The sequence below is a fragment of the Bos javanicus genome, chromosome 18 (genome assembly GCF_032452875.1).
Source record: "Bos javanicus breed banteng chromosome 18, ARS-OSU_banteng_1.0, whole genome shotgun sequence".
In the NCBI taxonomy this organism is placed as follows: domain Eukaryota; kingdom Metazoa; phylum Chordata; class Mammalia; order Artiodactyla; family Bovidae; genus Bos; species Bos javanicus.
Genome location: NC_083885.1, coordinates 2,142,269 through 2,169,570, shown reverse-complemented (window position 1 = coordinate 2,169,570; position 27,302 = coordinate 2,142,269). Strand labels below are relative to the sequence as shown.

Here is a 27,302-nt window from a genome sequence, read left to right as displayed (position 1 = left end):
ACGGAGTTCATGCAGAAGTCCTAAGGAACTCAAAGCAGCCCCAGGGCCCCCAGGGACTCCCCCCAGCGCCCAGCACAGGCATCAGGCTAACAGGCCTGGCACAGGTTCCTGCTCTTCGACTGTGCGTCACCAGCCTCCATGGTCATTCAGTTTGGCTCATCACCCCCACTTCCCACAGCCTGGAGCCCCTGGTGCCAGGCGGTGTGGTTCACTTTGCAAAAACAATATTAAAAGTTATCTGTGGCGCAAAATTTTTTGCAAATTTTGGGCCAAGTAGTCTATACACATTGCTTGAGGCTGCAAAAGCAAACAAAAAAGTGTCATTGCCCACTTTACAAGCAAGTAATTGAAGGCTGGATGATTAATTTTATGTGTCAAACTGGCTAGAAGATGGTAACCAGCTGTTTGATCAAGTACCAGTCTAGATATTGTTGTAAAGGTATTTTCTGGATGTGAATAACTGTTTTATCACTAGACTTTGAGTAAAGCAGATTACCCTCTGTACCTGAGTGGGCCTCATCCATTCAGTTAAAGCTCTTAAAAGAAAACAGAGTTCCTGTGGAGGAAGAAGGAATTGGGTCTCCACACTGCCTGGGAGCTGGAGACCCCCACCATCAGCTGGTCCCTGGGTCTCCAGCCTGCCCGCCTGTCCTGCGCATTCCAGACCTGCCAGCACCACTGTCCTGTGAGTGACTTCAACATTAATCTCTCCCTCTATGTACATACACATCTTGTTGGTTCTTTCTCTTTATATATAGTCTTTGTTGGTAACTCCCACAGAGGCCCAGGAGAGCTAACACCTCACAAGGTCATACGCCAAGGAGTGCTGGCATCCAGACCCAGGCCAGGTCAGCCCGAAGTTGTGCTTTTAACCAACCAGCACAACTGTTGGGGGCCAGAGTGAGGTACTCCGCCCATGACAAAGGTCATGAGGAAGGAGGCTCGACATACGCAAAGGCGGGATCGAGCCTCAGGAGTCTACCCCCATTACCAGAGCCTGCCTACTTTACTACTTTGTGCTCTCACCTACATCTCTGACTTTACGGGGGACTGTCCCCCACCACCTCTTTCAGAGAAGGAGTTAACCTAGAGCTCCAGTTAATAATAATTCCTGGGCGTGATAAGAGTGTTTTAACCTACAAACTCCTCTGAAGGTTCTCCAGCCTGCCTGACAGGCTCATTGGGCCACATGTGATTGCTCACAGCCTCCCAACCGTGAGAGGCACGAGATGCTTTAAACCCTCTAAAAACAGGTTCTTTAGAGAAGTTAGAAAACTATAAGTATAGTGGGCTAATTAGAAATTGTGTTGGTGAAGGGTTTTTCATTTGTTGAGCCAATGTTTGTTGCTAAGTCTCCATATCCCCTGCCCTTACACACATTAATGAATATATAGAAGAAATAAGTATTAACCTTTGATATTAATCACGTTAGACCTTAGGCTAAGTAAATTCTTTCCTTAACTAAAACCCACTACACCGTCACCCTATAGGAATGTAACTTTATTTGGGTGGTGTCTGTTTTGAGAATAATCAGCCCTGGAGAAATAAGTGTCCTGATTGACTGACCGCTGTCACAAGGAGAGGGTCGTGAATTGTCAGCAGGCCCCCCTGGCCAGAAGATGATGTAACACCCCTAAGACCTCTGTATACATTTGTATGAAGCACCTGACTTTGATAAAAGTCAGGACTGCTGACCCCGCGTGACTTTTGCATAACATCTCAGTGTATAAAAGTAGACCCTGGAAAATAAAGAATTGGGATCAGTTTCTCGAAATACTGGTCTCCCCATGTCACTCTCTCTCTCACTCTGGTTGAGTCTCCATCTGGAGCGCGGAACCCACCATGCTTACTAATTATGCCTGGGCTTCTAAGATCCGACCGGGGAGGCCTCAGTGTCTCCTCTCCTTCGGGAGAACGGAAGGACGCCTGCGGCCTACGTAAGTGGTGCAAACTTCTTGTCTTGAAGTTTTATTGGTCTCCCGCGTAAACCAAGCTACTCAGCCTCTTTTCTCCACTGAATTTTCCTACTGAGCTATCCTTATTCTATTACTCTTTATATCTCTAATTAATATCTAATTGAAGCTATCGTACCCTGATCCTCTCCTATGCCGTCTCTCCTTCGAATACCCTGGATCAGCCGGGGCTGGTCCCCGGCACACAACCACCCTCTCAGCTCTGACTCTGAGGAGCTCAAGTCAGATGATGCCTGGGATCCACCTGTCTAAGGGTCCCTGACTCAACAGAGCCTCTCTTGGTAAGAACAGCAGAGGTGGTCCCACCCCTTTGGGAGGCAGCACCCCAAAAAGCCACCCCTCAGTCGCTCTTGTGTTCCAAGGACCATGCTGCGTTATCACCTCTCCAGGGAGATTTCTTTAGTCTGACGGGTTTCTATCTAATCTCCACGTAGTGCCCTCCAAAGAGGGGCTGTCTAAACCCAGGAAACCCCATTTCCTAGGCCACAGCGCCACCTACTGCTGGTTTATATGAACAGAGCTTCTTTAAGAACCAGCTCAAGCCCTACATCATCCACAAAGCTTTACACAACTGCCATTTCTAGATACAAAGGAAGTTCCTGGAACTTCCAGGAACTGACCTTATGTGTTTTTCCGCCTTGTTGATTCCAGTTCATTCTGACGAAACGGGTTTAGATTCCCCAGGTGGTCCTAATGTACCACCACTGTCTCTACCACATTTCTTGGCACTGACTTGAATATTTACCACTTCATGTAAATGTTACATGTGAGGCCTGGTTTCATTATCTGCAACATGAGAATATGCTTTTATAGGCCTCACTTTCCTCACAGGTGCAGGAATTCAGCTATCCCCAACCTTCTGGGCACCAGGGCCCAGTTCCATGGAAGACAGTTTTTCCACCAACTGGGGTAGGAGGGATGGTTTCTGGATGATTAAAGCGCATCACATTGATTGTGCACTTGTATTTCTGTTATTACATCAGCTCCACCTCAGATCATCAGGCTTTGGATCCCAGAGGTTAGGGATCCCTGCAACTCACACAGTTGTGATGAAGTTTCAACCGGCACAATGCCTGGCACAGGAACCACTTGTAATATGACTCCGTCTTACAGGGACTCTGTGAAATGGCAGGTGTTCTACTGCGAAACTGCAGCATGATTTATGGGTGGAGGTTGGTGTGCTGAAGGCATTGGCTGCTTCTCTCCCTCCCCACGGGTGTGAACTGGAATGCATGCAGAGCTCTGGTTTCCACGCAGACATGGGCTCACAGGTACGTGGTGGACACGCACAGTACCAGGTTCTTACCGAGGAGTCACTGAAGGCTGGATGTCAAGTCTAGTGACAGCGACAGTAGTCTCAGGGGGAGGAGCAGGGCTTCTCTCCCAGCCATGTGCCCACTGCATGGAGAGTGACTCTGTAGACGTTTGTGTGTCTTCCTTATCTCGGTTCCCAGATTCTCTTCTCTGCTTTGAAAACAGGACAGTAATTTTATAAGCAACGTCTACTCCATTACCCAGCATGACCCCTGGCCACAGGAAGCCATCCATTAAATAAAACTGGCTTGTGTGGTGAGATGGACTTGAATCCAAAGAATGGGAACTGGTGAGTGTGGCCCTCAACGCAGCCCAGCCTGTGCCGTTAGATCGCTGTCTATTCAGACATTTTTCCTGGACTTTGTGCCAAACACAATTCTAAGTGCCGAGAACATAGTCATGCATGAAATTTAGGTACCGTGTGCAAGGGTAGATTTTGCAACTAGACTGGAAAGACATTCAACACTGATCTACCATAGCGACACGTTCTATAAAGGAAAGAAAACAGGACGAAGTGACAGGAAGCGAGGTGAAGGAGTCGGTGGTGAGCTCCTCAGAAGATGGAGTGAATGATTCCTCTTCTGGTCCAGACTAGCAGGGAAGGTGCAAAAAGAAAAGATCCAGCCCCGAGCTGAGATCTAATCCTGCTTCCGAGGTCGGACCGGTCCAGCAGACCGGATTCCCGATTTGCTCTGCTAGCGATTCCCCAAGAAGACTCGGGAGACTTCCAAAAAACAAAGCGTCTGTCCGTCCAAGAGCCTACGCCCTGGACTAGAGTGTCTTTGGGTGGCGGACCACGGGGGATCACACTTGGGCACTCGCCCCGACGGAAGCGAGAACTCACTCACTCACTCACCCACCCACCCACCCACCCACTCACCCACTCACTCACTCACTCACTCACTCACTCTCCAGCGGGGCTGCCGCCGTCTCGGCAGCATCTGCAGAAATCAACGGCCCGAGGCCAGAGTCCTAAAAGGCAGGCCCGGAAAAGGCAGGCCTCCACTTCGCCTCCATCTTGGAAGATGCGGAGGCGGGTGCCCTCAGTCCAGGGGCGGAGCCTCGCGAGACCCAAACAAGCCCATGTGTCAGGGGCGGAGCTCTACCCAGGCGTCGCGGCGCGCGTGCGCGAGTGAGCTTACGCGCCGGCGTACCCTTGCCCGGGACCGTAAAACGCGGAAGGTCGCGTCTCCAGCGTCCCCGGAACCTCACGCCCTCCGCCCCGCCCCCTTCCCGCCCCCACCTCCCTTTCCGGCCCCCAGGACCCCTGGGTCCTGCCGTGCCTGCCGCCCCGCCTCAGTCGAGGCGCCGCTGCGTGCGGAGCCTTCGGCCGCCCGTGAGGTAAAGGGAGGCTCTGGTGAGGACGCCGCTCCGGCCTGCGGACCGCGCGGGCCTCGGCGGCCCGGGACCCCGCGCCCCCAGCTTTCTCCCGCGGTCTGGCTCCGGTAGCTCCGGCCGGCCGTCGTCTTCCGTCAGCTCTGGCCAGCCCTGGGGAGCCGTGTCCCCGCGCTCCCCCAGCCTCTCAGCTGCTGTGACGCCTCGCAGAGCCGTGCCGAGGCCGGGGCACCGGCCCTGCGGGCACCCAGCGCGGCTGGGTGACCTCTGTCCCGGCGCCCCTCGGCCGTGCACCGCCCCCGCCGCGCGTCAGGCTCGTCCACCCGGGTCGTCTCTGCAGGTGGAGTCGTTTTCCCGCGTGGAGACGTGCTTGTTCTTGACCAGCTGGTCAGCTGCTGCAGAGTCGGCAGCGAGGTTACCTGGGAACGTCCAGGCGGGGCAGGGAGGTCTCTTCTAACGTGAGGTTTGAGTGAGGCATCTTCAAGTCCGTTTTCCCTGTGCGTTTGTGAGCGTGGTGTGGGGGTGCGGGGCGAGGAGAGAGCCGGGCTCAAGGGGCGCTTTTCTAGGGCTAGGGGTTTGGATCAGGTTCTCAAACTTCGTATCACCGGGTGCACTTGTTGAAGATGCAGCACCCTAGACCAGCAGGAACAGAATCTCCAGAGAGGGAGCCTCTGAATGTGTGTCTGCGTGTTTTAAAATAGTTGTCGGAGGTGGGCTTTATGCTGAGGGAGGTGTGGGAAATGGTGTGCTGATCCATTTAGAACACCGTTAATAGACGCTTCTCACTCAGGGTCCTTTGTGACCAGCAGCCAATTTGTGCAGGATGCTGTGACCATGCAGAGGAACAACTCACAGGAGCTGGAGCTGTCGTCTTATCTGTGAAAGCACATCTGAGCATAACCAGAGACAGTTTTGAGGTTGTTTAGCAGAAATTACACGCATGATTGGTTTTCAACCAGATGTGTTTTACTTCATCTTTGACATTTTCCATTTCTTCTCTACTGATTTTATCTCCTTTGCCCTCAGGCTTTATTTACTTTTGCTGCCAACCTACTGGAATAGACTCTGTTGCCTTCCTTACTTTGATTCTTTGCATCCACTGTAAATCCTCCTTTTATTTGTTCTCACCACTTCACTGACTCTTGAAGGTCATGATGAGCACAAGATCAAAAATCCTTTTCTTAGTTCTTATCACTCTGGTCTTTTAGTATTATTTCTTTTTGAAACTGAAATGTTATTATGTTTCTAATGCCACCTTTGCTAACCCTTGTCGTTCTGGCCTCCTTTACAGCTACCCTTTTTTAACTCATCTTAATTTAAAGGTAGCATGGAATAATGATTCAATGGCAGACTCTGGTGCTAAACTCACAGGCTTTGCATTCAGGCTCTGCTGCTCATCAGTATCGTAGGAGCTTGGATCAGTCATTTCAGTTCTCTGTGCTGCCATTTCCTCAGGCGTACAACAGAAATTGTAGCATCTCTTTCATGGATGTGTGAGGATTAAATTAGCAGTATATATAAAGCGGTGTCTGGCACATAATAATTACCTATAAGAATATTACCGTTGTGGAAAAAAGTTGTTTCATGTTATTTGGCTATCCCCTCACATCTGGGGCCCTAGGCTTGAGATCTGAATCATCGCTTAATTTTCCCCCCATCTTCTTTGTTCTTTGTCCTCATTCATTTTATCTCATTCAAGTAGTATTTCCAAGGTGCCTACGGTGAATGCTGAGAAAAACGCTGATTGAGTTACACCTGGTCCCTGCTCTCAGAGACTTCCATTATCACGGAACTAAAGGCTCCCACTTTCCTAGTGCTTCTGAGGTGCTATTTGCCCTGTTTTTCCTGCCCTGTCTGCTTTGGTCTTGCAGCAGCTATGTGAAGTAGAACTAGCCCATGTTACAGATGAGCAACCTGAAGGAAAGAAATTGAATAACTTGCTCAATGTCATACAGTTGATGAGAGGTGGAGGAGATTCTCAAACCCAGATCTATCTCCTTCTAAAATCCTTATTCTCAGATGGGTTCCTGTTTTGCTTCCCTGATCAGCAAACAGACCGTTAAAGAGTGTGGCTGGCTCTGAGCTGGGGAATGTGCAGGGTGTTTAGGGCTACATAGAGGAGTCACCTAACCGACTGTTGCGGGGAGGGTGGGGACAAATAAGATATCACCCAGGCTCAGAGCTGAGGAGATTATCTTTATTTGGCGGGGAGGGGTGGCAGGAACTGCCAGTTAGAAGGTAGAGTTTGCACAGATCCTGGAGGTGGAAGAGAAAGTTCATGCTGGCATGTGTGCAGAATTACAGCAGTTTAGGTTTGATGAGAGTGTGAGAGATGAGAGAAATGAGACCAGAGATAAGTGAGCAGACACGGAAGGGTCTTGCACTTGCTCTTAAGGAATGTGACTTTGAGGGCACCAGATAGTCATTGCAGGGTGCAAGCAGGGGCATGAAATAGGGTCTTCATTTTAAAGGTTTGCTCAGGCCCCTGCGTGAAGCCTGGGGGGCGTCCGGAGAACCGTGGGGAACCTTCCGCAGTGAACTGAGAGAGAGGTTGGTGGTCTGTGCTCAGGACAGGGCAGTGCAGAGAGAGAGAAGTGGGTCCGTTGGAGGTAAGTGTAGGCTGTAGGCTTCTCGGTTAAGCCTGGATGATTGCCTGGAGAGAGGAGGTGAGAGAAGGGGAGGCATGCAGGATGACACCCGGGACTCTCCTGAGTGGGGCCCCCTGGGGGACAGAGGAAGTGGAGCAGAGTCAGAGATTGAGGAAGATGGCTTTACCTTTGAGATGTGCTCAGTCTGACCAGTGGGAGTCCAAGTGGAGGTGGCCCTTCTTCGGCTGGACCTGCAGGTCTGAGCTCAGGGATGGGTTAGGCCGTCAGTCATGGTAGGAAAGGGTGTCAGTGTAGACAGGGGTGGATGGGGAGAGCAGCTGGCCTCAGGGAGCCCTGAGGGACATCCGCACAGAGGGAAGGGCAGAGGAGAGGCTGGCGGGATGTGATAAGGGAGGAGGCTGCCCAGCAAACAAGGGAAGTGTGTGAGCAGGAGGGAGCCTTCAGTTGGCCGGTGGGGTGGCGCCCAGGCCGTGCCCTGGGAAGCAGTAGCCTTTGTGTTCCTGGTGAGAGTGGTGCAGTGGTCTCGTGGGGAAGAAGCCCGACCAGTTTGGTTTAGGAGAGAGTAGGTTGGGGGGGGCAGTAAGAAACAAAAATATGAGCAATGCCTATGTACTTTACTTATTGTGTACATGTTAAGAAATTTTGTTTAAAAGGTTCCTTGACCAACCATGCCATCACCAAGGTCATAAAAGAAAGACTTAAGACAGGTGATGGCAAACAAGTGGACATCAGGGCAGCTCATTGCTGCAAAAATAATGCTGGGAAAATATCATTAACACTGATATTGTGAACTTTGAGTGGAGGGAAATCTTAATTTTCTTCTGTTTTTGAGTTTTTGCAGTGACCATTGTTTTATAATTTAGAATTTTAGAAATGAAACATAGCTAATTGAAGAGTCTTAAGGAGCTTTGCTTTTTCCGCTTAAATCTCCTTGGCAGGGTGAAGGGTACTCGAGCACATTTAAATGCTGATGAGAAGGAGGGAAATGTGAAGTTATGTGAAAGAGGAGAACAGTTAATGGAGCTCAATTCAAAAGAAAGAGGCAGGAAATGGGAGCCAGGCCTCTGTGAGGGATTACCTTTGACCCTGTGAAAAAAGGCAGAGATGGTTGCAGATGCAAAGAGGTTTCAGGGAGGGGTCTCAGGGAACAAGGTGAGACAGAGGATGTGAGGTCAGAGGTTCGGAGAGGAGCAAGATCCCCACACATGTACTGCCCCCACCCCTGCAGCAGGCCAACACCAACCCACGCCTCCGCTGGAGACTCCTGGACACTCACAGGCAAGTCTGGATCTGTCTCTTGTGAGGGTCACTGCTCCTTTCTCCTGGGTCCTGGTGCACACAATGCAAAGAAATACAGGAAAACAGTAGAATAGGAACGAGTAGAGGTCTCTTCAAGAAAATTAGAGATACCAAGGGAATACTCGGAGAAGGTGATGGCACCCCACTCCAGTACTCTTGCCTGGAAAATCCCATGGACAGAGGAGCCTGGTGGGCTGCAGTCCATGGGGTCGCGAAGAGTCGGACACGACTGAGTGACTTCACTTTGACTTTTCACTTTCACGCATTGGAGAAGGAAATGGCAACCCACTCCAGTGTTCTTGCCTGGAGAATCCCAGGGACGGGGGAGCCTGGTGGGCTGCCGTCTCTGGGGTCACACAGAGTCGGACACGACCGAAGCGACTTAGCAGCAGCAGCAGCAAGGGAACACTTCATGCAAAGATGGGCTCGATAAAGGACAGAAATGGTGTGGACCTAACAGAAGCAGAAGATATTAAGAAGAGGTGGCAAGAATACACAGAAGAACTGTACAAAAAAGATCTTCACAACCCAGATAACCACGATGATGTGATAATTCACCTAGAGCCAGACACCCTGGAATGTGAAGTCAAGTGGGCCTTAGGAAAGATCACTACGAACAAAGCTAGTGGAGGTGATGGAATTCCAGTTGAGCTATTTCAAATCCTGAAAGATGATGCTGTGAAAGTGCTGCACTCAATATGCCAGCAAATTTGAAAAACGCAGCAGTGGCCACAGGACTAGAAAATGTCAGTTTTCATTCCAATCCCAAAGAAGTTCAGTCGCTCAGTCATGTCCGACCCTCTGTGACCCCATGGACTGCAGCACGCCAGGCCTCCCTGTCCATCACCAAGTCCCAGAGTTTATTCAAACTCATGTCCATTGAGGTCGTGTTGCCATCTAACCATCTCATCCTCTGTCCTCCCCTTCTCTTGCCTTCAATCCCAAAGAAAGGCAATGCCAAACAATGCTCAAACTACCGCACAATTGCACTCATTTCACACGCTAGCAAAGTAATGCTCAAAATTCTCCAAGCTAGTCTTCAACAGTAAATGAACCGTGAACTTCCAGATGTTCAAGCTGCTTTTAGAAAAGGCAGAGAGAGGAACCAGAGATCAAATTGCCAACATCTGTTGGATCATTGAAAAGGTAGAGAGAGGAACCAGAGATCAAATTGCCAACATCCGCTGGATCATTGAAAAAGAGAGTTCCAGAAAAACATCTGTTTTATTGATTATGCCAAAGCCTTTGATTGTGTGGATCACAATAAACTGGAAAATTCTGAAGGAGATGGGAATACCAGACCACCTGACCTACCTCTTGAGAAATCTGTATGCAGGTCAGGAAGCAACAGTTAGAACTGGACATGGAACAACAAACTGGTTCCAAATAGGAAAAGGAGTACATCAAGGCTGTATATTGTCACCCTGCTTATTTAACTTATATGCAGAGTACATCATGAGAAACGCTGGGCTGAAAGAAGCACAAGCTGGAATCAAGATTGCCAGGAGAAATATCAATAACCTCAGATATGAGGATGATACCACCCTTATGGCAGAAAGTAAAGAAGAACTAAAGAGCCTGTTGATGAAAGTGAAAGAGGAGAATGAAAAAATTGGCTTAAAGCTCAACATTCAGAAAACTAAGATCATGGCATCTTGTGCCATCACTTCATGGCAAATAGATGGGGAAACAATGGAAACAGTGACAGACTTTATTTTTTTGGCTCCAAAATCACTGCAGATGGTGATTGTAGCCATGAAATTAAAAGATGCTTACTCCTTGGAAAGAAAGTTATGACCAACCTAGACAGCATATTATAAAGCAGAGACATTACTTGGCCAACAGAGGTCCATCTAGTCAAGGCTATGGTTTTTCCAGTAGTCATGTATGGATGTGAGAGTTGGACTATAAAGAAAGCTGAGTGCTGAAGAATTGATGCTTTTGAACTGTGGTGTTGGAGAAGACTCTTGAGAGTCCCTTGGACTGCAAGGAGATCTAACCAGTCCATCCTAAAGGAGACCAGTCCTGGGTGTTCTTTGGAAGGACTGATGTTGAAGCTAAAGCTCCAATACTTTGACCACCTGATGCGAAGAGCTGACTCATTTGAAAAGACCCTGATGTTGGGAAAGATTGAAGGTGGGAGAAGGGGACGACAGAGGATGAGATGGTTGGATGGCATCACTGACTCAATGGACATGGGTTTGGGTAAACTCTGGGAGTTAGGGATGAACAGGGAAGCCTGGTGTGCTGCGATTCACGGGTCGCAAAGAGTCAGACACGACTGAGCGACTGAACTGAACTTCACCCGTGCTATCACATTCATTCAGGTGCAGCCAGAAGTATTAGTTATCTCGCAAATTCCACCTCGTTCTGCCAGCAGGAGATTGAGAGCTAGACTGTTGTCAAGAACTACATTAGCCAAAGAAACGAGAGGACTTATCCAATCTGTGCCATCATATAAGCAAACTGATGAGATTTCTCAGTGTTGCTTCATGATAGGTAAAACCTCCCCGTGAAACTGCGGATCTGATGGCCAGCCCTGCCCCCACTGAGATCATTCCTAGTGCTCTCTGGGTACAGTGTGAGCCAGAGTGGTCCTGTTACAGATGAAAATCCCACTCACCTTGTAGTCCGTACACTATGTGTTCCTTTAAAGTGAACTTTATCAGTGCATTTATAGTCTGTAGCCTGGCTGGAAAAGCACAGAGCCTGGCCAGAGTTCCGTAGCATATAATGGTTTGGGTGTCTGCAGAGGAAAGGATGCAGATCTGCGTGTCCATCTCACAGTTGTTAAGTAGACACATCCTTGAAGGACATAACTGTTGTTATAACTTAAAACAATAAGGAAACAGCAGACCGTTACGTTGATAATGAAGTGGGTAAAGCTCGACAACATTTTGAACAAGATGTTCATGTAAGATCCTGCTGAGTGTAGTAACAAGAATGGCTATTAACAATCTAACCCACTGCATCATTTAACTTGTCTGTCGATGCTGTCTTTTTTTTCAATATATAATTTACTTATTGTTAATTGAAGAATAATCGGCTTTACAATATTGTGTTGGTTTCTGCCGAACATCAGCATGATTCAGCCATAGGTATACCTGTGTCCCCTCCATCATTTATTTATGTGAGTGTGTTGCACTCTCAGCTGCAGTATAGGGGATCTTCAGATCTTCACTGTCATGTGGGATCTTAGTTCCCCAGTCAGGGATCAAACCATGCCTCCTGCATTGCAAGGTGAATTTTTTTTTTTTTTTTTGCAAGGTGGATTCTTAACCACTGGGCCAGCAGGGAAGTCCCGATGCTGCCTGTCTTGAATAGGTATCTCAGCTCTTCCACCGGCTTTACAGGTGACCTGTTGTGACCTGTGGGGTTTCTGGAGGTAAAAGCTTTAGTCTGGACAAATGTACCCAGCTAAGATATCCCTTGCTTTTTGACAGCAGTGGGCGTGGTTCAGATTACTTTATAGGTGCCTTTCCATATTGGCATTAGTTGGTCTTCAGAGAACCTGTCTTTTCAGGGTTTGTTTTGTTTTTTGTTTTTGTAATTTTTATTTGTTTACTTTTGGCTGCACTGGGTCTTCATTGCATTGGACAGGCTTTCTCTAGTTGTAGCTGGCAGAGGCTCTCTTGGTTTCGGTGCGTGAGCTTCTCACTGCTGCGGCTTCTCTTGTTGAGGAGTACAGGCTCTAGGCACACGGGCTCAGTACGCATGGCTTGTGGGCTTAGAGCTTGGGCTCAGTAGCTGTGGCACAGGGGCTTAGTTGCTCTGCAGCGTGTGGAATCTTCCCGGACCAGGGATCTCCAACCTGTGACCCCTGCAATGGCAGGCAGATTCTTTTTTTTTTTTTTCCCATTTTTTATTTTATTAGTTTTGGCAGGCAGATTCTTAACCACTAGACCGCTAGGGAAGCCCTGGTCACTTTATTTTTTAAGTGATTAAAATTTTTAAAATTTTCTTTTTATTGGAGTATAGTTAAATTACAATGCTATGTTGGTTTCAGGTGTACAGAAAGTGGATCTGGTATATAAATCTCCATTCCTTTTCAGATTCTTTTCCCAAATAGGTTATACAGAATATCGAGTAGAGTTTCCTGTGCTATATGCTTGGTCCTCATTAGCTTTATGTAATAGTGTGTGTTTGTTAATCCCAATCTCCTAATTTATCCCTCCACCCCACATTCCCCCTTTAGTAACCATAAATTTGATTTCTAGATCTGTGAGTCTGTGTTCTGTAAAAAGTTCACTTGTGTGGTTTTCATTTTCTTTTTTATTAGTTGTGTTTATTTTGGCCGTGCTGGGTCTTCACTGCTGTGCAGACTTTGCTCTGGTTGCGGTGAGCAGGGGCTGCTCTCTAGGTGAGGTGCTCAGGATGCTCGCTTCAGTGGCCTCTCTTGTTACGGAGCTCGTGTTCTAGGGCGCTTGGGTTCAGTACTTGCAGTGTGTGGGCTCAGGAGTGGCGACTCCTGGGCTCTCACACACAAGCCCAGTAGTTGTGGTGCCCGGGCTTAGTTGCTCTGAGGCATCAGGGGTCTTCCTGGATCTGGGATTGAACCCTTGTCTCCTGTATTAGTGGGGAGAATCTTTACCACTGAGCCTCCAGGGAAGCCCTGTGTCATTTTTAAAATTAAACTCCACATGTAAGTGATATCACATGGTATTTGTCTTTCTCTGTGGGACTGACTCCACTTGGTGTGAAAATCTCGAGGTCCGTCCATGCTGTGCAGATGGCGTTGTTATGTTCCATTTAGCGGCTGAGCAGTATTCCCCGGTATACGTACTGTTGTACACGCAGCTTGTATATGTAGCGTATGTACTGCACCGTCTTCATCCTTTCCTCTGTCAGTGGACATTTAGCTCACTTCCATGTCTTGGCTGTGGTAGATAGTGCTCCAGGGACCATTGGAGGGCGTGTATCTTAGTGAATTATAGTTTTCTTTGGGTATATGTCCAGTAGTGGGATTGCTGGATCATACGGTAATTCTATATTTAGTTTTTTTTAGGTACCTCCATATTGTGCTCCACAGTGGTTGTGCCAATTTGCATTCCCACCAACAGTGTAAGAGGGTTCCCTTTTTCTCCACACCCTCTCCAGCATTTGGTGTTTGTAGGTTTTTTGATGATGGCCCTTCTGACCAGTGAGAGGTGATACTTCACTATAGTTTTGATTTTAATTTCTCTAGTGATTAGTGATGTTGAGCATCTTTTCTTGTGTATTTTGGCCATCTGTCTGTCTTCTTTGGAGAAATGGTGAGGTTTTAAGGGAGAAAAATGAAGGATTGGAACTGGGGAGATGATGGGTCTTGTGGCGATGGGCTTAGACCAGGACTAACTGTGTGGACAACTTTCCATCTTGAGGCAGAGTCTGACAGGGGCCTGAGGCGCGGCGGGACACGAGGTGGCCAGGATGGTTGGTCCCTGGGTCTGGGCCTGCCTCGGTCACGGATGCGAGAGTCCCCTGATGGACAATACCTTGGCCCTGGACGGTTTGGGCTGCTGGCGGTTCACGGGTGCGGGGGCTGTCATGGAGGTGGGGGCTTGGTCGCCGCCCTGACGTCTGCTTGGCGCCCCCTCTGCTCCTAAAGCCGCCTCTTCCTGTGCGTCCGAGACTCTGTGGTCTGCCGGCAGCTCTGTCTGCAGGTTCCTGACGCTTGACGCGTGCTCTGTTTTGCTGTCGCATCAATTCTGTTAAAACCCTGCCTTGGTCGTATGCAGCCTGTGGTACTGGACCGAGGAGCAGAGTCTCCTTGGTCAGTTCCTGCCTCTGCCCAGGGTCCACGGATGTGGCAGCCTCCAGGCCAGGTCCCTCGGTGTCAAAGTGGGTTCTGGGAATCGTTAATCAATAGAAGTTCAGGCGTGGCTTTCTTGGGAGTCGTGCTGAGACATGAGCGTGAAAACCAGCAGCAGGTGCCCTTGTGGCTCCTGCAGAGGAGAGCAGGCCGCCCACCCACTCGGTGCTGCTGTGCAAGGGGTCCAGTTCCTGCTTCTGCTCTGGGCACCTCAGAGATGGCAGTCTCAGGCTTGGGCACTAGCTGCTCCATGTTTCCCGGCACTGCCTGCTGGGTCTCTGGCTGTTGACTCTGGGACCTTCCACTGTGCTCACAGACACCCTCACAGCCTCCGCCATGTCTGATCCATCTCAGGTTAAACATGGTTGTTTAACCCTCAGACTTGGCCCTCCTCCTTATTTCTCCGTTTTTCCCATTTTAGCGTCAGTTGTTGGCAAATAAGTTCTGTCATCTCTGTTTCCCAAGCAATCCAGTCGTTTCCTGACTTCGCTGCCCCCATCCTCATCTGAGCCAGCCTGGTGTTTCAGTGAGAAGTGCGACAGTTTCCTGGCTCACCTCTGCTTTCCCTGTCCTCCTGGGAGCCTTCTGTGGAGCCAGCCTCACCCTGGAGAAACGAAGCAGACCGTGTCATCCCCCTGCTTTAGTGTTTTCCTTTGCACTTAGAGTAAGCCCCGCTGCTCGCGGGGATCCTGGAGCCCCCGCGTCGTTGGTCTCTGCCCCTCCAGCGCGGCCTCTCTTGGGGATCCTGGAGCCCCTGTGTGGTTGGTCTCTGCCCCTCGAGCGCGGCCTCTTCTGGGGATCCTGGAGCCCCCGTGTGGTTGGTCTCTGCCCCTCAAGCGCGGCCTCTTCTGGGGATCCTGGAGCCCCCGTGTGGTTGGTCTCTGCCCCTCCAGCGCGGCCTCTCTTGGGGATCCTGGAGCCCCGTGTGGTTGGTCCCTGCCCCTCCAGCGTGGCCTCAGGTGGCCCCCCTCTCACGTGCTGTGCACACACTGTCCCCTCTTCTGTGCTGACTCCTCAAGCTCCGTCTCTCCAGGCCTTTGCACTCACTGCTTCTTTCCAACTTCACATATCTGGTTCTTTGTCATTCAGGTCTTTTCAAATGTCTCCTCTCTGACCACCATATTTTGAGGCTGCCCCCAGTGACCCTGTCCTGTTAGCTCTGTTGCTTATTTTGTTCGTATATTGGCTGCTTGTCTGTCTGTCTCAGATTTAAGTTGTGTAAAGGCAGGACCTCCTCGTTTGTCTTCCCCGCTGTTACACCTGGCAGCGTGTCTGGAACTCAGTAAGTCCTGAAACGTTTGCTGAGTGAACAATTAGCGTTCTGGGTTTCAGCCTTTTCTCGTTAATCCTGTGCTCTGAGTGTAGTGTAATGACGCACTTGGTTTCCTCTGTCTAGTGTGAATTATTGGGATCTGCTGCGTGGCTGAGCGAGAGCACGGCCCCTGTTGCTGACAGACGTGATGCTGCCCCGGTTGCTGGCAGTGGTCCGAGGACCGGGAAGCCGCCGAGGATGGCGGGAGGGCTCCCCAGCCAGAGGCAGTGCGTCAGCGACCGCGGCGCCGCCCGTGGCCCTGCCCGCCCAGGCGCAGGTGGTCGTCTGCGGCGGTGGAATCATGGGCACGTCCGTGGCCTATCACCTCTCCAAGATGGGGTGGAAGGATGTCGTCCTTCTGGAGCAGGGCAGGTAGGACTCCAGCTGGCCGTGGCCTGGGGCTCTGCTGCTCTGGGCCACCCTCATCTCTGTCATCTCAGCTCACCCACCAATAGCTAACCTAAGTGTCACTAAGTAGCATGAATAAATTACAAAAATGAAATCTTCAGGACTTCGTTTTGTGATGCCTAATAGTCCTGTTTTCTGGTTTTCAGAGATTGCGATGTAACAATTAGATAAAGGATGTATGTATTTCTGGTTTAAAGTACATCTTGCTCTCTGTTGTATTAATTCAGCAATAAATACTGTGACTCGGGTGCTTCTTCTGTGAGCTGAGATGAAATTGGCTATATTCTGTCTTATTTCTGTTCCTTTTCTTTGATTATTTTAGAAATGATCTAAATTACTTTAGATTACAGAACAGTTGCAGTGATAGTGCAGAGTTACCTCACATCCACGTTCATCTGTTACCAGCATCTTCTGTAAGGATTAATGTCTCAGTTCATGAGCCAGGATTGATACATTCGTTTAAACTAAAGTCGATGCTTTATTTCCCCTAGTGTCCTTTTTCTGTTCCAGGCTTTTGTTCCTTGCCACAAATTGGACTTCATTCTAAATTCTGAATAGGTGACACATTGACGTAGTTCAAAATTGAAAATGTGTAAAAGAGTACATAGGGAAAAGTCTCCTTCAGCTCCTTAACCTCTAACGACAAGTTTCCCTCACTGAAAGTGAATTAAGTTCTTTAGGTACCATTCCAGATAATCCTCTCCATATATAATCAAATAAGTGTTGGTAGGTGTGTATGCTGGTATCTGGAGATTCATTTATGTGTTTCATACAAGTGACAGCTCTTGACAGCCAAGTGACTCACCTGGCTCTTTTCATTAGAGTTGCTCCATTAGGATTGGCCCATGAAAGTGTTTTTTTGTTTGTTTTTTTTTAATGTTGTATAGGTGAAATTCCACAATTTTAAATCATTCTTACGTTGATAGACAGTGAGGTTGACTGCATCTTTGGCTGTCGCAGCAGTGGTGTAATGAGGAACCTTGAACTTGCTGTACTCACTGATGTGTGCGTCTCCCTGACCATCTGTCCTGCAGGCTGGCTGCTGGCTCCACGAGGTTCTGTGCTGGCATCCTAAGCACCGCCAGGCACTTGGCCATAGAGCAAAAGATGGCAGATTATTCAAACAAACTTTACCATCAGTTAGAGCAAGAAACGGGGATCCAAACAGGTAAGCAGGTAGTCTAGGCCCGTACTCAGTACTCTGGTGCTGCACCAAGGTGGCCTGTTGGTCTGGTAGTTCAGGCTTGAGTTTCAGCCCGGGCTCTGCCACTTGTCCGGCTCTGACCTTGGGCGAGTCTCTTAGCTTCTTGCACTGTCTTCACTTTCCTTATCTGTAGATTTAGGGTCTTCAATCAGTACCCTAGCTCCTTTTCAGATTCTGTTATTCTTATGAAGTGAAAATCTTCCTGGGCCATTTCCTATATATTCCACTCCTCAAAGTATAAGTGGCAACACTTGGCGCCTCAACTTCAGGTATTTGGTGGTTAAATCATAGCTTGACCCACCCAAATATTGATACTTAATGGTATTTCTAACTATAAAGCACATACATGTGTTTCTCCTAACCTGTGTAATTAGGGGAGTAAGGACACAGACTATAAGCCACTTATTGGAGTAAGTAAGAGTCCCAAGAGCACGAAAATGAATCTAAGACCATGATCCATATGGCAGCAAGGCAGAAAGAAAGTCTAGTACTTTGTTGTAAGGTGATGTGTTAGCGAGAAGCCCAGAGTCAAAGCTAGTTTCATTGCTGATGAAGCAGTTTGGTGACGCCCAGTGCTGATGACAGGACGAGGCCTGCGTGTCATTCACATCACAGATACATCAAGATTAATGCTGACAAAGGATGGTAGCTTTTATTTTGCCAACTGAAGTATAACCTTATTTGTAAATTGTAACTTAAGACTGAGTTTCTAGTAACTTAAACATGGTAGACACGGACCTAACTGTATTTCAGTCTTTTTCAGATGGATTTAATTTAATGACTTGAATCAGGCATTAACCAGGGTTTGGGTCAGAAGAGGGTCCACAACAGGCCCGGAGCGGGCACTGCTGACTCCTGGCCCCTTGGTTCAGTGACTCGTGCTTTGCTGCGCCTGGCACTCCTCCGCTGTTAAGAGTCCAGAGGGATGGGGGCTGCAGGCTTCTTTTCTGGAAGATCACTGAGTCTGCCTTTGTTCTGGGTCACCGTCTGGAACCCCCTGTTGGGCCTGATCTCCGTGGTGCCTGTGGGGCAGTGAGGAAGGCAGGCAGCCGAGAGCAAGGGCACCCCCAGTGTGTCACCCCAGTGCCGCCCACCAGGGCCGCAGTGAGACACGACGCGGGGGCCTCCCTGACGGAGGAGTCTGCTGTCCACAGGATGGACGGGTGTGCACTCCCATGACCGCGGTTGTTCAGGGGACTGCTTGAGACATTAAATAAATGACATCTGTACAGCCTAGTTTGTTTTGGGTTTTTTTGGTTTTTTGGTTTTTTTGCCTAGGAGCATGCAGGATCTTAGTTTTCCAACCAGGGGTCAGACTTTCCCCTGCCGCCCTGCAGCGAAAATGCAGAGATTTAACACCCATTGGACCACCAGGGAAGTCCCAAAACCTAGATTTAATGGTACCATATAATAAGCTAATCTTCTGAAAATAGTTCACTCACATCTGTTAACTGCGTTCAACTCAGAGTTACTGGGTCACTTCAAGAGTCCTCATTATACAAAATTAGTTTCTACTGTGCTTCTTCTGTACCTGATAAAATTTTTGTCAGGTGACTGAATGTGATAATCTAAAAGTTTTAATAGTCTTCTGAAAGTATTTCATGCATTATTTGACCTTATAATAAGGATAGGTCATTCTTTTACAGTTAAAAAACCTAGATGCAGGTAGATTAAGCCACTTTACCAAGTTGATGACCAATTAATTTTTAAAAATATTTTGTGGGTTATAAGGAACTTTTAGAAAGTTTTAAATATATGTAATAAATTATTATGATAAATGTGAATAATACAGAAATATAAAAAGAAAAAGTCAACCTCCCCACTGAATACCCACCAAAAGGTTACCACTCTGTGGTTTGTTCATGTGTACTTTATTTTAACCAAAATGAGATTGTTTTAAGCATATCTGTACCTTGTTTTTTCCACTTAATATCTTCCACAAAAATATGCATGCATAAAATTAATGAAGTCCACACACAGGAATATTAAGTAAATGTAAAAAGGAGGAGGAAGATGTCTATGAACTGCTGTGAAATGATCTCTGGGATACATTGTTACATGAGAAAACCAAGATGCTAAAAGCTATATAAAATGTACTGCTTTTGTATAATAACTAAGAAGCAATAATAAAATATACATTATTTTGCAAATAAATATAGAAAGGATAAGTCAGAAAGTATTGAGGTTGGCTGTGCTTCCCTGGAGGTTCTGCAGTAAAGAATCTTCCGGCCAGTGCAGGACACCAGAGTTCGATCCCTGGGTCAGGAAGATCCCCTGGAGAAGGAAGTGGCAACCCACTCCAGTATTCTTGCCTGGGAAATCCCATGGACAGAGGAGATCCTGGAGGGCTGTACTCCGTGGAGTCGCAAAAGAGTCAGATATGACATAGCACCTAAACAACAACAGCTGAGGGTGGTCACCCCAGAGTAAGTGGGAACACGGTGCATGGTGGGGAAGTGGGGGGTAGTTGATATTTCTGGCTTGACGCTGTGTAGTTTTGACTTTTAGAATGATTTGGACATTCTCCATACTCAAAAAAAAAACAAAAACAAAACTATCAGAATGGGAGGGAACCAACAGTGGAATACCAGCAGAAATAACATAGTTGCATTTCAGATGAATAACAGCTTTATTATGGGGAAAAAAAGAACAGACTCGGAGACTTCTGACCTTAGTGTTTAACTCTACCTTCAGTGGAAGACGAAAGGAACTGTGACCAAACATTGACCTGTACTTAGCAAGGTATTGTTCACAGGGTTATGAACATTGTTGCTTTCTGTGTATCCTAGGACAGAGGAAAGGAATAGATATAATGAGGATATGTCTAATACTTACAAAAACCAGGCTCTGAAATGATCATGACTGTATTTCCGTTTTAAAAAGACACCTGACTGATTCAAGCTTTTCTTCATGAAAACTGATAGGACATTGCACTCTGAGGATTGCCATTGACTCAGGGGTCGTAGTGGTCACATCCAGTACGTTGACTGCAAACAGCAGGAATTCCTGGGGCTAAGCTGGGCAACAAGGAGCTTCTGGAAGGCCACTGGGGCCTGTGGAGTGGGAGGTGGCTGCCAGCTGGAGGCAGGGTGGAGCCAGGTGGTGAGGACCCAGGCCCTCAGCTGGAAGGGGGGTGGGCTGGCCAGGATGCTGCTGCTCCTGAGATGAGAGGAGGGACCTCCGCCTTCTCTCCTGACTCAAGCCCGTGTTCCAGGAGGCCAGACCGGCTGAGTGCAGGTCACAGGCCTGTGGCTGCACTAGGGGCGGCCATCGCCACGGTTATGTGCCCACCAAGGACCGAGGAGAAAGGGCCTGGTTACCCAAAGTGGTGAAGGAGGGAGGGGTCGCAGTTCCTTCCCCCGCAGAGCTGTGAGCTGAGCCCGTCTGGGTGGTGGCAGTCCAGGACTCCCCGCGGGTGGCCCGCCTGAGTCTGGCGGGCTCCCACTGTGCCCCCGCAGGTGGCCCGGTCTGTCTGAGTTTGGGCTGCTTCTCCTTCCAGGTTACACTAGGACGGGCTCCATCTTTCTGGCCCAAACTCAGGACCGGCTCATCTCCCTGAAGCGCATCAACTCGAGGCTGAAGTACGTATGAGGCTGAGCCCGTCCCGACTTCCTGTCAGCTGACCTCTGCGGAGGCCGGGGAATGTCATTGTGCCCCTGTGTTCTGTGCCAGTGTCATAGGCATCCCCTGCGAGATCATCTCCCCCAAGAAAGTGGCCGAGCTGCACCCTCTGCTCAACGTGCACGACCTGGTGGGGGCCATGCACGTCCCCGAGGACGCAGTGGTGTCCTCCGCCGACGTGGCGCTCGCCCTGGCCAGTGCCGCCTCCCAGAGCGGTGAGTGGGCGCGGGGTGAGGAGAGGGGCGGCCTCAGGAGAGCGGCTCAGCGGCGGCAGGGGCACCAGCCAGCCTCTGCATGGAACTCTGGCTCGCGGCTCTGAGTTTGTGTCTCAGCGCGGTACCTGTCAGCACAGTTTCCCTCAGGGCCACGCGTTTCTTGTTAAGTATCCTAGGCACTGCCTTCGGTCCTGCTTAGAGCATTTTAGGTGTAAGGGCCTTTTTCCCTCCACAGGACTTGAGACGCTCCAAGGCTGGCACATGCCTTGGGGATTTAATGCGCAGCTGCGGTCGTGTCCCGCGTTGGAGTGAACGAGGGGAAGGCTCATCCGCCCTGGTGTCTGCTCCGGATGAGCTGCTTGGTGGTGTGGGTCGATCAGGATGGGGGCGGCCCTGCAGCACTGCCTCTCTGCCCCTTTTATGATCCCTGGGTGTTTGTTTGGCTGCGCCATGTGGGCCTTCGATGCCCAGCCAGGGACGGAGCCCCGGCCCCCTGCAGTGGCAGCGTGGACCGGAACCACCGGACCGCCAGGGCAGTCCCACGATCCCTGAAGTTTCATTATGTACTTCACTTGGTTTGTTCAGTTGGCCTGGCCTTTTTAGTCTTGGGGAAGGCCCATTTCTGCCATCTCAGGATGTGGTTCCAGGAGTGTTTGGGATTCCAAAGTTAAAGCATGGACCTGGCCTTTTTAGTGTTTGTTGAGAAGCTGCTGCAAATGCCTGACTCTGAGACAGCAGATGACAACTCCCCAACTCTGTGTTTACCTTGGGACAGGTGTTCAGATCTATGACCGGACAAGTATTCTTCATGTTATGGTCAAAAGAGGTCAAGTCGCGGGCGTGGAGACAGATAAAGGACAGATCCAGTGCCAGTACTTTGTCAACTGTGCTGGTCAGGTAGGTTAGTGACAAGACTGGGTCACTGACTTTCTTATTTAACTTTGTCTCCAGGATTTTGGGGTACAGAGATAAGGCTAGTTTTCTGATGGACCAAGCGGGGCTCACTGTTTCTTCTGTGGCCGGGAGAACTCGGAATCCCCTCCTCCAAACGGGAAGCCTGCCCTCGCCCCTCGCGTGGAAGCCAGGCGCCATCCCCCTCCTCCCCGGCCGAGGGGCAGTCCTGCTCAGGGAGGCCCGGAGAGTGAGTGCAGACAGCGCTCGGTCCCTGCTCCGGGCTGTGTGGTGGCTCGTGTCATCCCGCCACCCAGCAGACGAGCGTTGGGGTGCCCCTTTGTCGGGAGCGTGGGTTCCGTGTCAGGACCCTAAACCCTGCAGCTCTGAAGGCAGACTGTCCCTTGCCCCCCCTCCACGGTCTTAGGGGCATCCAGGAGTACTTGGCGCCACGTGGAGGTCTTCGTGGTTGGTGTTTGGGGTTCGCAGGGCCTGTCTCCCCACGGCTCCTCTTCTGAGCTGGTGGCTCTGTGTTCTCTGCTCAGAAAGCAGATTCCGTGGCTCACCCAGTACAGAGTTGCTCCCGTCCAAAAATGATAGGAACTAAAGCTGGGAATCGGCTTCCCACAGCTGATGCGGAAGCGGGAGCACCCAGGAGCCGCTCGAAATGACACTCGTCTCAAGAGGCTGCCCTTGCTCATGCGTCTTTCTGTTCCTCTCCACCCACCCATCCCTCTGTGTGTCTGTAGTGGGCATACGAGCTGGGTCTGTGCAGCGAGGAGCCGGTTAGCATCCCGTTACACGCCTGCGAACACTTCTACCTTCTGACTCGCCCCTGGGAGACCCCGCTGCCGAGCAGCACGCCAAGTGAGGACTTGCACTTTGTTTCCACTCTTGTCTCCTCGCCCCTGTTCCGTCCTCTGTCAAGAAGGCTTTCTGCTGAGGACAGACTGCACCCAGAAGAGTCCTTTCACTTCTTTTCTGGAGCATGTTACAGGGCGGTGGACCCCGTTCTAACTTGACTTGAATGTCTCTTTATGAAAGGATGGCCAAAGTGGGCGTACCATTTGCTTCTTTGTTTGCAAGCTAACTGTAGTCCCAGGCAGAAGTCTGAATTGTGCATATTTGGAGTGTAACCTAGAGTTGACATAATGCTACCCATTGTGGAGATGTCACAGTTGAGCTCTAAACTCGGGCTGTTCAGTGACTCCCAGTGCTGTAGGGAGGGTTCGCTACCACTCTGAGGTCTTCATCCCTAAAGTGGACTCTGCAGCCCCCTCTGTGAGGCTTTCATGTGGCACAGTGGCAGTTATGTGGTTTGATCTTGAGAACTTTTCTAGGTCAAAGTTTCTAGGTAAGTGATTGGTATAGGGGTAATCTGAAAAACAGTCTCCACGATAAATCTGGAAGGAGCATCCTCGCCCATACCAGGAAAAGCATTTTAGAGCTAATGATGCTTGTGTTTACTGAACGCTGCCTGGTTAATAAGGGCAATTTTAGGTGTTTTTGTTTAACTTCTTTTTCTGTCCATGTAGACAGCTGGCTTGCCTCTAAACCCTGTGTTCTCTTCTGCTCCCCACCCCCTTGTCATTTTTCCCTCTCAGCTGTTGTAGATGCCGATGGAAGAATTTATATTCGGAACTGGCAGGGTGGCATCCTGTCAGGGGGCTTTGAGAAAAACCCAAAACCAATTTTCACTGAGGGCAAGAACCAGCTGGAGATTCAGAATCTGCAGGAAGACTGGGATCATTTTGGTATGTAAACTAGATTTTAACATGAGAGCCTTGTATTTGTGTAAGATGTTATACATTAAAGCCTTTTCAGGAACACAGGCATGTCTCATTTTATTGTGCTTTGCAGATACTGAGTTTTTTTTAATAAATTGAAGGTTTGTGGCAAACACTGCGCTGAACAAGTCTATTGGCACCATTTTCCAACAGCGTTTTCTGACTTTGCATCTCTTGAATTTTGGCAATTACAGTAATACTTCAGGCTTTTTCACTGTTATGTGTGTTATTGGATCTGTGATTTGTAATCTGTGTATTTCTTCAGTCATCTGTTTATTGTATTAATGATCTATCTGTTGTATCAGTGATCTATCTATTGCAAAAGATAAGAATCGCTGAAGGTTCGAATAATAGCATATTTTAGCAGTAAGGTTTTTTTTTTACCTTTTTATAGTTTTAATAATATACTGAAGTCTGAGTGGAAGTGGTTTTTAATGGCGTTTTTGAGATAAAATTGATGTACACAATATACAAGTTTCATGTGTACAAACAACAGAGCAGTTCTCAACTTTTTAAGGTTATGTTCCATTAATAGTTATGAAATACTATATTCTGTGTTGTACAATACATCCTTGTAGCTTATTTATTTCCTACATAGTACTTTGTACCTCTGTACCCCCTCCCCTTATCTTGCCCCTTCCCACTTCTCTCTCCCACTGATAACCACAAGGCTGTATCCATTTCTTTTCTGTTACATTCTCTAGTTTCTTTTCTTTTTAGATTCTACATATAGGTGATAACGTACAGTATTTGTCTTTCTCTGACTCATTTCACTAAACATAATACCTTTCAAGTCTGTCCATGTTGTTGTAAGTAGCAAAAACAGACTTTTTAATAGCTGCATAGCAGTCCATTGTATATATATATACCACATCTGTTGATGGACACTTGGTATGTATATTGGTGTTGTGTTTTTGCTTTTTTTGTTTTTGGTGTTCTTTTCCCCACAAGGCTTGCATGATTTTAATATCCTGGCCAGCTGTTGAACTCCATGCACACACCAGTTAAAGTGTTGGGGTCCTAACCCTGGACTCCCAGGGAATATCCTGTCCATTGGTTTTTTTAGACATAATTCTATTGAACATGTAATACAATATAATTTTTGTATGTGCTGTAACATAATTTTTATATGTGCTGAGGGAACCAAAACATTCACATAACTCACCATGTTGCAGTATTCACTTTATGCAGTAGTCTGGAACCAGATCAAGGTATACCTGTGGTTCCTTATTTGATCTTTGTAACAACCTCATTTGGTTGTGCACAGAGGCTGTCTGGTCTACGGATACAGTTACTGGCAAGCTGATTCAGAGACCTAAAATTAAAATCGTGGTTAATTTTGCCTTCTCACTTTTTTGCCTAAACTCATTACTGAAATTTTAGGCTAGGAGGAAACTTACTTTTATTTTTTTGGAAACCTTCTTTTGATAGGACTTCATTTAAGATAGAAGAGGCTTTTTAAAAGCGAAATTGTTAATATGTTCTTTTACTCAATTTTTAAATAATTTTAATTTATTTAATAGGCAATATAATCATTAATTCCAAATTCAAAAGGTATGAAAGGGTCTGTCATGAAGAGTGTCCTTTCTTCCACTTGAACTTAATTTTTTTTTTCCGTAATTTGGGGAAATTTCAGACTTTTACAAGTGAAGAGAATAACATACAGACATCTCATGTCCCTGCCAGCTGGCTTCAGTCTGGCTTCATCTTGATCCCTGTCCACTGGATCTTTCCCGGGTGATGGACTGACCATAAAACAAGCTGAGGATCTGTCTTTTGCAGCTGTTAGAACATAGGAAAATACTGCCTTTTATTGCGTATCTCTTTGGGGGCCTTTTAATTAAGAGCTTTTGTCCTACCATTGATGCCTGTAAGAGTTTATTTGGGGGCCACACATAGTATCTGCTCTTCCATAGCACCTTTTCTTTCTACAGAGTATCTTTTTTTCTCTGTCTTTATGACAAGAACTTTGTAGGGATGTCCTGTAATTCCACCAAGGCTTCTGCTTCTGATAGATGGCCCAGTTGGCTCTTCTCAGAAAACCTCCCCAAGACACTTTGGGAAAGGAGCGGGAGGTGAGGCGTGTAGGGGAAGGCAGTTTTGAGGCCCCTCAAGCTGAGGACTGGGTTTGGGTCTGTTGTGTCGCTCAGAGCCCCTGCTGAGTTCCCTGCTGCGTCGGATGCCACAGCTGGAGACGCTGGAGATCGTGAAGTTGGTGAACTGCCCCGAGACCTTCACCCCAGACATGCGGTGCATCATGGGAGAGTCTCCCTCAGTGCGGGGCTACTTCGTCCTGGTGGGAATGAACTCTGCAGGCCTTTCGTTTGGTGGAGGAGCTGGAAAGTAAGTCCTTCCCACTCAGACTCGGCTTGCTGGGCTTCCTTCTTTCTTCTTGTTCACATGGTCTGTGATGTACTTAATCCAGCACGTTCGCAGTAAGCGGACAACACGTGTCCGTAGAGAGCTGTCCCTGTAAAGGTACTCGCCCCTTGTTGCAGGCACGTCACTGTTAACCCCTTTTTTGGAGTTAACCTGGGAACCAGTGGCATGTTCGTCTGTACTACTTCAGTCATAACAAATGTTGGTCCTTTGAATGTGTTTGTTTGAGTTTGGAAGTAGTGATGGTGAGTGGAGTAGAAGATCATGCTCATCACCTAAGTTTTTATTTTAAAATTTGGTACTAATAAAAATAAAGCCAGTGTCAAAAGGACAATACTATAAAATTCCACCTATTTGAATACATAAGAGTAGTACAGTTCATAGAGACAGACTCGGATGGTGGTTGATGGGAGTGCGGGGGGTGGTCTCTGTTTACTGGATGTAGTTTGTTTGGGAAGTGAAAAGAATTCTGTAGGTGAATGGTGGTGATCATTACAGACAGTGTGAAAATACTTAACATCCCTGTTGTATGTACTTGTAAATGGTTGAGATGGTAAATTTCATATTGTCTGTATTTTATCACAGTTTAAAAAAATTTTTAATTAACTGACCAGAAAGTATACTTGGGTGAAATGTAGTATGGCTCTGAAGACAGTTATGGATTAGAAGTTACCAAAAATGTTTAGAGCAAAAGTGATATGGCCATATAACTATATAACCTCCTGAGATGACTGTTTTACAGGGGGAAAAAAAATCAAAATGTATAGAGTACAATTGTATGTTTATTTTAGTCTTATTTCTTCATGCCTCTTGAGAAATTTGTACGCAGGTCAGGAAGCAACAGTTAGAACTGGACATGGAACAACAGACTGGTTCCAAATAGGAAAGGGAGTACGTCAAGGTTGTATATTGTCACCCTGCTTATTTAACTTATATGTAGAGTACATCATGAGAAATCCTGGGCTGGAAGAAGCACAAGCTGGAATCAAGATTGCCGGGAGAAATATCAGTAACCTCAGATATGCAGATGACACCACCCTTATGGCAGAAAGTGAAGAGGAACTCAAAAGCCTCTTGATGAAGGTGAAAGAGGAGAGTGAAAAAGTTGGCTTAAAACTCAACATTCAGAAAACGAAGATCATGGCATCTGGTCCCATCACTTCA

General features: G+C 48.0%; 1 protein-coding gene across 3 annotated transcripts in view; it reads left to right on the top strand.

Moving 5' to 3' along the window:
• Window positions 1-4,433: 4,433 nt before the first annotated feature.
• PDPR (pyruvate dehydrogenase phosphatase regulatory subunit) overlaps window positions 4,434-27,302 on the top strand; it is a 43,984-nt gene continuing 21,115 nt past the window's right edge. Inside the window, exons 1-9 of one of the 3 annotated variants that reach the window (XM_061386713.1) lie at window positions 4,434-4,962; window positions 15,718-16,005; window positions 17,076-17,209; window positions 20,745-20,826; window positions 20,918-21,081; window positions 21,857-21,978; window positions 22,722-22,839; window positions 23,577-23,726; window positions 25,910-26,102. In XM_061386713.1, coding sequence (XP_061242697.1) covers window positions 15,782-16,005; window positions 17,076-17,209; window positions 20,745-20,826; window positions 20,918-21,081; window positions 21,857-21,978; window positions 22,722-22,839; window positions 23,577-23,726; window positions 25,910-26,102 — 1,187 coding nt within the window. In that variant the 5' untranslated portion in view covers window positions 4,434-4,962; window positions 15,718-15,781. The remainder of the gene's footprint in view (window positions 4,963-15,717; window positions 16,006-17,075; window positions 17,210-20,744; window positions 20,827-20,917; window positions 21,082-21,856; window positions 21,979-22,721; window positions 22,840-23,576; window positions 23,727-25,909; window positions 26,103-27,302) is intronic. The other 2 variants (XM_061386715.1, XM_061386716.1) reach the window with 2 other exon arrangements.